This window comes from Cebus imitator, unplaced genomic scaffold (assembly GCF_001604975.1).
Source record: "Cebus imitator isolate Cc_AM_T3 unplaced genomic scaffold, Cebus_imitator-1.0 Scaffold3, whole genome shotgun sequence".
Taxonomy (NCBI): domain Eukaryota; kingdom Metazoa; phylum Chordata; class Mammalia; order Primates; family Cebidae; genus Cebus; species Cebus imitator.
The window spans coordinates 10,633,043-10,642,734 of record NW_016107318.1 but is presented as its reverse complement, the minus strand read 5'-3'; the positions used below and the strand labels follow the sequence as shown (position 1 = coordinate 10,642,734).

At 34.4% G+C, this 9,692-nt stretch overlaps 1 protein-coding gene across 1 annotated transcript in view; it reads right to left on the bottom strand.

Annotated features, from left to right (window-relative positions):
* Nucleotides 1–1,365: 1,365 nt before the first annotated feature.
* The window catches only part of NEGR1 (neuronal growth regulator 1), a 909,650-nt gene continuing 901,323 nt past the window's right edge, over nucleotides 1,366–9,692 (bottom strand). Inside the window, exon 7 of the mRNA XM_017530454.2 lies at nucleotides 1,366–5,192. Within this exon, the coding sequence (XP_017385943.1) occupies nucleotides 5,068–5,192 (125 nt within the window). The 3' untranslated portion in view covers nucleotides 1,366–5,067. The remainder of the gene's footprint in view (nucleotides 5,193–9,692) is intronic.

Here is a 9,692-nt window from a genome sequence, read left to right as displayed (position 1 = left end):
GGAAAACTATAGTTGCCACATTTGTCTCTGAGGTGAAGCATGTTTCTTAGACTGAAGGAAGACCCTGGAAGAGATTGGTTTAGGCTTAGGAAGAGTGTGGGTAGAGCTTCTAGGGAGGAGAATGAAATGTGTTCCTCTTTTCTTTCTTTCCAGGAATAATGGAAAGCATTTATTTGTTTGCTAAATTGCTCTCTTTCCACTAGTGATATCAATTCTTAAATATTTTTTAGTAAGCTTGGAATTACTATAAAAACGGTGCTTGTAAATGTGAAGGTGAGTACTTCTTGGAGAGTTCAGAGGGAGTACATTGGTATTTGGATCAAATTCCTCTAACTTGAGTGAATTATCTTGGATAATTTTCTCCACAAATTCTTACATTTCTGACTGGCAGGTTAAAGTGAATAATTATTTTTTGTATACCTAGATGTGGCTTTGAAGCAGCTACGTTTTGACCATTCTGTTGAGAGGGAAATTAATTCTGGATTTCATGTGCTAGCTTTTGAGGTCTAAAACTTGGTGCTTCTATTTCTTTGACATAATTTACTCAAGATAGATAAGACAGATGTTAAAAAGGGAAGAAATAATGAAGCTGTGGGGAAATCAGACATTTATTAGTATTTCCAGTTTTTTTGTGGAGGGAGGGCTTTGGTGTATATGGTTTTCTCAGAATAGCAGTGATACCTATATTTTAAAATAGCTGATAAAACCAAGCATGCATTTTTTAATGGATTGTTGTTTTATCTACCACGTTGTTCTCATTTATTCAGTTGATTATCATAGATGAACAGATATGGAAAAGAGGGCTTAAATAATTCATTTGGTGTAAGATCTGATTTGTATATGATGGTTTGGTATTTACAAACTAAATGTTCTCAGCCAAATAACATGTTTTGCTTGGAAACCAAGGTATTTTTAAGGAAATTGTATCTGAATGCCTTCAGGTGCCCATTGTTTTATACCCAGTTGTCTTAAGAAATTATACTCTGCCTGGCTCTTACAAGCATTGGAGTTTTCAGTTGGTTAGCCTGTAAGATCATCAGGATTGTATCACCAATTTCTGTTGCTAACTCTGCTGCATTTTATCAGGTAAATGTTCTAAACAATTAATAATAAGATATTTGCAGAAAATTTATTTTTAGTTTAGTTTAGTTTATCAAACCTTTTAGGAATCAGCAACAGCAAGAAAGAATACAGTGTGGAGTCCTTCAAAACTGTAGCATCTAAACTTTTTACCCTGTACTGCTTTAGAGTAAGCATAAAGATGAGTGTAATACAGGAAATGAAGAGAATAGCAGAAATATCTTCAAATTGTCATTTCTTCCTTCTTTCTTAACTAATAGAGTTTTAAAATGAGTCAAATACATATTTTAATTGATAAACCGAGTTTATATTCACCTATTGGAAACAGTACAACATATTTTACATCAGGTTATGAAATATGGATGTTTTACTAAAAGACAGGAAGAGCCTTTTCCAGTCTTTAAAGTAAATACATATTCAAAGAATCTTAAGGCATACCATTTATTCATATTCATATCTATTGAAATACTGTACATCCACATACTTCAATAAATAGTTAAAAACCTGACCTCTTTTTAAATCATTTCTGGATTTCAAAAAACAATTTTTATTGAAAAGATTAAATAGGTAACTTTTGGCTGTGTTACAAAGCTAAGCACAATGGATAAATTAACAATTTTTCAGTAAATTTGATCATTATAGATGATTGACTTTGATAATTCCGTTTTTCAGAGTTTTCTGACTTCAAACATAGGGGTATTTATATATATATATATATATTATTTGCCCTGAATTATCTGGGTAATTTTCTCAGTTCTCCAGTCTACTTTCTAGATATAGCTTAAATGTTATGATGAAGCATTAATTTTTCAGTTAAGTTATAAACCCCCCAAAAGTGGCTTTAAGTTTAAAATTCTCTCTCTCAAATCTTTGGTGTCTCAAAAACACCCACATTACTATAACTTGGGCAGTACTTTTGATGATATAATTGCTGCATAATAGGAATTTGATGGTGTAATAGGACTTACGTTTCGAATGAGATCATTGTAAAACATAATTACACCACTTGCAGTTAAACTAAGAATGCAAATGTGTAAGTTAACTACCCTAATATTCGGATTCTACCTTCCCTCTCATCCTTTCTTTCTCTCTTCCTTCTCCCCTTCCTCCCTTCCTTCCTTCCTTCAGTCCTTCCATCCTTCCTTTTTTGTGTCTTTATTTCCTTTCCTCTTCATTCTTTTTCTCTCTCCATTTTCATTTTTCAGCTGCTACTTATTTTTCTTTCTTTCTTCTTTAAAAAAAAACAGGGGCAACAAAAGGAGTCCCACAAATGGAACTGGTAGAAAATATAATCCTGAAACGAATAGCTCACAAAAATTATTATAGATTAAAAGATAAATCAATTTATAAAACTGCTATTCTGAAATTGCAACAATCTTGTACAGTCAGGACTGATAAAATGGAGTAATCAGACATTTTATATGTCCATAAATGTAAAATCATCTACTTGAACATTATATGCAATACATTCACACAAAAAAGCAAATACTGTAGCCTTATTTGACAATATTGAACTCATAAATACTCATGATTTCACTCTGTCCGGGGGCCTAAGGACTAGGAATGCTGCTGTGATACAGAAAAACATAGTGAATACCTCCTCTATTTAAAAATGTCACTCAAGAAAGTCTCTTCTAACATAAAGGCAAATACATATAGCTACTGAGCTATGACCGTACTTCTGTCACATTCTATGGTAAAAACACCAGACTCCACAAATTCGGAATCATGACAACACTTTGAACTAATTATTTGGTTCATCCATAGTTTATACCTCAATTTACCTACAAACCTTACAAAGAGGAGGTATTTTAACTCTAGGAAAGTGATCACTGAATAATATGCATTCTTGATCTGTTTCTTTCTCCCAAACAATGGTACTGATGGTTAACACTTTTGTGGTAGCACCACTATTTCTAGGAAGTAGATTATTATGGAGTGTGCTACTTTAAAGCTGCAATACAAAATAATATTTTGTAGTTTATTCTCCAATTCCACAAAAAATATTTTTAAAGCAAATAAATAATAAAGTTAAGTGCCATATTTGTTCTAAAAACTCTTAAATACATCAGTCAAAATAATGTCATCCATTTATTACAGTTAGTAGATTTAATAGCTTTATGCCTTATTATTGCCATTTTATGGAAAGAGTGTATACTTATGTCCCTTCATTTAAGATTCATTTTTCTAATTAAAATTGATTTATGGTATATTTTGGGACTAAGTTTTACTTGAAGAAAAAATAAATCACAGGTTTTAAGCCATCCCTCCAGGGCAACTGACTAGATATCTCAAATATGTATAAGCACCGTAAAATTTATTATATCTAATTTTATTGTAGGATCTTTGTCGTTAAGACTTGTAAAAGGGGACTATTTGTAGAAATCTAGGTGTAGTGAAATTGGTAACTTCATCAAACCTGTAAAATGGCTTTCAAGATGATGGTCTTTCTTTAGTAAAGAGTGACACCATCAAACTATTCCTGTAATGTAATACCTAGAGTAACAACATTTTCCTTTCAAAATGTAGTTTTCATTTTTTATAGTAGAAACAATTAACATTCACAATAACTTGATAATTAGTATATCCTAAGATAATCTTATCACAGGTGTCTTGTCTTTATTTGATCACATCTTATATCAAGAAAAAATAAAGGATGGTCTCTTTTTGGTTTTACTTGTTTGAGCTGAAACGGCCATATAGAAAGATTTTATTGAAGAATTGGCTATTTTAGAGATTGTTCTGCTATATACCAATATAGAATGTTTGTTATAACATATTTTGGAACTTTTAAAATATATAATGTGCATTCCAGACCATCAATTGAGTGTTATTTTCGCGTGGAAAATATGCAAAATGCTCCTGTCCACAGGAGCACTGCCTCTGTCATACTAACTTACTGGCCACAAAACAAAATGAATGATGAGCACTTACCAACTCATGTAATATTAGGTGATAGGGCTTTGTGCCCTTTCTGACAAATCATCTTAAAATTTTTGGCTTGCAATAGTGAAAGGAAAAGATGCTGTATTGCTAGGCAATCCCTTGAGTGGACTGTGCTGTCATTTTAAAGGAAATGATTTCCCACAGTTGGTCCAACATTTAGCTACAACTAAAGAAATCACATGGTATATTTACTATACTGTTATTAAATTGTTTCTCATCACAAGAACTGAGTTAGTGTGGGGCAAAATTCTCAAGCCTCACTGTCAGTTCAGGAAAAGATTTTTACATTCCAATAGCTCCTTCATTACTTAGAGATAGTATATGGTTTAACTTTATCATTCTGGTTTATTTTTGCTTTCAATTTGTAAGATTTAGCAAAACATTTTATATTAGTTGGAGACAAAGAGGAAAATATTATTTGATGAAGGCACACCCATGCTGAACTTACAGGAAAGAGAAGCAGAGCTGCACAGCCAGTTATATTACAAGGCTCATTCCTGAAACCTGAATATCATGCGAGCAGAAAAATCTAGATATGTGTTATATTTTGAAGAAATAGTCTGAAGGCAATATTATTTGCTTTTTTATCAAAAAAGAAAAAAAATGCATCTTTGTAAATGTGGATTGACTCTTATTGAAACAGGGAACTGAATGCTTGTATTGCAGCCTTAAAGAATCACATATTCACTGCAATATTCATTTTTGTAAACTACAGCCTGCAGCCTAGCAGACCATGACTGAATGCTTTTGAAAAGTTGTAGATTACAAACATGAAATCACAATTAATATCCTCTAAAAGTAATTTCAGAGCTTTCACATCTTAAAAAAAGGACAATGTGTACTGCTTCACAAGGTAACGTAGCTAATCAAAAAAGAGTAGAATTAAAGTATTTACATAATGAGCAATTCTACAGAAGGCGATCATCCCCATGTAAGCACTGCTGATTATATCCCACGCTGCTTTTAACAAACTGTACCAGATTGGATCCAGCCATCAGCACTTTCAGAGAATCCTTAAAAGCCTTTTATGGGTCTTTAAATTTATTGTAGAATGGCATTCTTCAGGTAGAATATGCTGGTGAAAGAGGACAGTGTCAACACAAGGTACCAGCAGGAGAAAAGAACATCAGCGCTCCCGGTAATTCCATACTGGGCTGTACTTGGAGCTGGAAAGAAATGGAAAAGAGCAAATCAAAATCTAATTTGTGTCTTCCAGGATCTTGACAATAATCAAAAGGTAGCCGGGTGCATTAGGGAAAGCACTGACATTGGAGTCAGACAGACTTAAGTTCATATCTGATTCTGCTATATGACAATGTGTGGGGTATGTGGCTAACTTCTCAGAGCTTCAGTTTTCTCAAGGGCAAAATAAAAATAACAGAAATAATATAATCCATCTCTCAGGGCTGTGGTGTGAATTACAGTATATTACATCAACTAAACACACGCTAAGTACTCAAAAGACACTAACATTATTATTCCTCTCATATGTATTGTAAATATTTATATTAGTAGACAATATTCATTTATGCATATATTTGTAGCTTCATTTTATTAGGTAAATACTGTAGTAAATGCTAGAAAAACAAGAATCTCTTCCAAGGCCTTTTTTTTTTGGTGAGAAAAGATCTTCAAACAATTATAATACAATCCTAGGAATATTAGAGTTGCATGTGCATACTTCACTAGCACAGAAAAATTGTGCATTAAATTAGCCTGGGCAAGGGAGATTTCAAATGCAATTTTACCAAAGGAGATGATCATGTGGGTAGAAGAAACAACATATTTGAAGCCATGAGAAAAGGACAGAGCAAGGTGTATAGTGTAGAATATAAAGGGCAGATTTAGTCTTGCTGGACCATGAAGTTTGAGGCCCGAAGTGGAGAGAATTGAAACTAGACCTCTGGACAGGTAGAATGACTTCTACTGTAATGAATAGGGGACTAGGCTTATATGCTGAAAGCTATTTTGAAGAATTTGGAGTTTTAGTTGAATGTATGACTACCTTTGTACATGAGAAAGATTACAGTTTTATATATGGAGAAGTTCACATGGTACTTGGCTAACAGTCATGTTGAATTTTCACTGAATACCTGGAGATTCATCAAGTTTGGGATATTGTGGGAGTGTTCTGAACGGGTTCCACTTTGTTTATGAAAGGATAGTTTCCTACTTGTATGTGAATTATATTGTGTTCCAGAAATTAAATGTCACAATCGTGCTTGGACTTGTTAGAGACTGATTTTCATTTGCCATAATAATAGTAATAACAAAAAAACCTGCCAACATATTTTAACCACCTTTTCTTAATGAAACCTGGATTTCAAGCACTGTTTCCTAGTAGAAATTGAATAATGTAGTAAAGAAATCGACTACTCCATTTCTAAATTTATAACTCAAATCCAGGAGCGGGTTTAGTACACTGAGTTTGAATTACCAGCAGATAGTTTTAATGAAACGTTCACAAATGACTATATTACTATGTAACAAGAAGAATAAATTGTGTTGTTTACACTTCCAAGAAATTAAAGGGGATGAAAGATACATGGGTCCCTGCAGTGGGAAGTTTCTTTGACAGTGCAATTATTGATTCCAGGTGAATGGGATTTGAGCAGTGAGACTGTGATGTTTTAATAAACAGAGAGCAAAATTAGCCATTTAATGCATCTATGTAATTACAAATGAGTTTTTTAAAAAAATAAAAAGATGAAGAAAGTAAGCCTTTTGTTGAACAGACAGCTTTTCAATTTCTGACATATAAGAAGTCCGATTTAAAACCATGGAACTCTTATTTTCCCTTTTTCAAGATGTAGAAAAATATATTAAAAATATAAATAAATCTTTATTTAGTATATGACCTTCTCAATAACAGTTATGGTAGAGTTGTTGGTTTTCAAGAATGTTGCATGTAATAAAACTTGTATAATAGTAAAAAACCAAGAACATGCAAGGCATATACATGGTTTGATATATAAGAAATAAAATTTAAAAGCTAAGCATAAAAAGCAAAGGTAAATTATTTTTGTTATCATGACAAATTAAGTAGTAACATTGAATGGGTGGACTATTGGCCAGGAACGGTGGCTCATGCCTGTAATCCTAGTACTTTGGGAGGCTGAGGCGGGCAGATCATGAGGTCAAGAGATCGAGACGAGACCATCCTGCCCAATATGGTGAGGCCCCATCTCTACTAAATATACAAAAATTAGCTGGGCAAGGTGGCACACACCTGTAGTCCTAGCTACTTGGGAGGCTGAGGCAGGGGAATTGCTTGAGCCCCAGAGGCGGAGGCTGCAGTAAGCCAAGATTGCACAACTGCACTCCAGCCTGGTGACAGGGAGACTCCATTTCAAAAAAAAAAAATGAGTAGACTTTCAAGACCCCTCAAAACTCCTTATCCATCTTTAAAAATGCATTTTTGGGCAATCTTTCCTAGATCCCCTCTCCTTTAACAAACGGAGCTGATTATCCCTTCTGTGTCATGAGTCCATGAAATATATATTATATATCATACAACGATCACACTGCATTGCAAATATTTGTTACGTATTCATTTCTTCCAACAGACTTAAACTCTTCCAGGTCATGTCTTATTCATCTCTGTGTTTCCAGACATAGGTGTGATATATAGTAGATGTTCAAGAAATGTCTAAGTAAATGACTCAATCAAATGAATGGGTCACAATCAAAATGAGTATTTCTATCCCACAAAATGGTATCTCTTCTGAAGCAAGCCATATATTTATAGGCTAGAAAATGTACTATAGCAATATACATCCATCCATTCATTCAGCAAGTTTTAATTGAACTAGGTACCAAGCACTCTTCTAAGTGCTGGGAATGTAGCAATTAATAAGATAGGTATGATCCTTTTATGACTTAATTCTATATATTCCATATATACTGCTTTTTGTCATCTGCCTTCCCCAGTGTAGCTGTATCTTTTCCCACTCAGCCTCCTATTGCCTTAAACATAACAAAGATATTACCAACAGTATCTTTTAACTTTATTATTTCACAATTAAAATGACATATTTTTTCACTGATGCCACAAATTTATATACTTTTTTGTTGTTTGTGAATATAATACTTATATTAGTCCTTAAATAAACTAGAAACTGGCTGATGCATTGTTAGCTTGCAATTGTTACAGAAAATAGACTGTGGAGTAATTGTGAATAATCAGCAGGCCAAAACACAAAGAGCAAAGTTAGTCACCATAATGTGAGGTCAGATACCTAATGCCAAGTTATATGTCATCAGGCATACTCCTTAACTATATACTGAATATCTATTATGTTCATCAGGTTGAATTAAGCCTCACATAGGCAAAGATGAATAAAACCCAAACCTCTCTTTCAAGAATAAATAAATAGGATATGAATAAATAGGTAAACATAGAACATTAGGATATATGGCGCTTTAGGGATAACATACAAACCTGGGAGGACTCCCTAGGGGTTCATGGCAGATAAGTAATTCAGGCAACAGTTACAAATACAATAATTTTTTACAAAATGCAATGATATACATATTTTAGTGCACATCTCTCTCTCTCTCTTTTTTTTTTTTTTTGAGAAGTAATCTTACTCTGTCACCCAGACTGGAGTGCAGTGGCACGATCTCAGCTCACTACAACCTCCGCCTCACAGGTTCAAGCGATTTTCCAGCCTCAGCCTCCCAAGTAGCTAAATATATATAGATAAAATATATATATATTTTATCTCTGATGCTGAACACACAGTTTGGTACTTAATAGGTGTTCAGTAAACATTTGTGCATCACATCCATTTCCCCCACTGTTACCACAAACCTATAAGGAGACAAAATAGCTTGACTTCTTTTTTCAGAGAATATTGTCTTTCCCCCTCATATTTTGCTGAATCTTTCTTCTCCTTTTAGTTTCAGGCTCATTATAGCTTGACCTGTACAGGTCAGGCTACTTCCCTTAAGTATTTTGAGCAAGAAGACAGATCATTAGCAGGATAATATAGGAACAGAATATGTACTGAACTTTATAACATCATACTCTTGCCACAAAAGACAGTCAGCATAGGTGAAGCCATAGGTCCAAACTAGAAGCCTGAATTCCTTAGGAGACATCTAGTTGAGCCTCTGGGGTGTCCCGACCTGTTGAAGGATCTCTGCCAAGCTTTTAGTTGTCTATCAATATCATGCTTCTATTTACCCTAAGTAAAATTAGGCAGGATAAGTCATGTGTTCAGAAATGTAGCGGGGCTATGGTGAGAGCTTTAGTTTCATTCTGAGTGACATGAGAAGCCATAGGAGAGTTTGATTATTTCTAAAAGATCACTTGACTAGTCAATAGGCAATAGATTATACTAGGAAAGTCAAGAGTAAAGCCTATGTTGGCCGGGCACGGTGCCTCTTGCCTGTAATCCCAATGATTTGGAAGGCGAAGGTAGGCGGATCACCTGAGACTAGGAGTTTGAGAACAGCTTGGCCAACATGGCAAAACCACGTTTTTACTAAAAAGACAAAAAAATTAGTCAGGCATGCTAACTGGTGGCGCACACTTGTAATCCCAGCTACTTGGGAGTCTGAGGCACAAGAATCACTTGAACCCTGGAGGCAGAGGTTGCAGTGAGCTGAGATCACGCCACTGCACTCCAGCCTGGGTGACAGAGTGAGACTCTGCCTCAAAA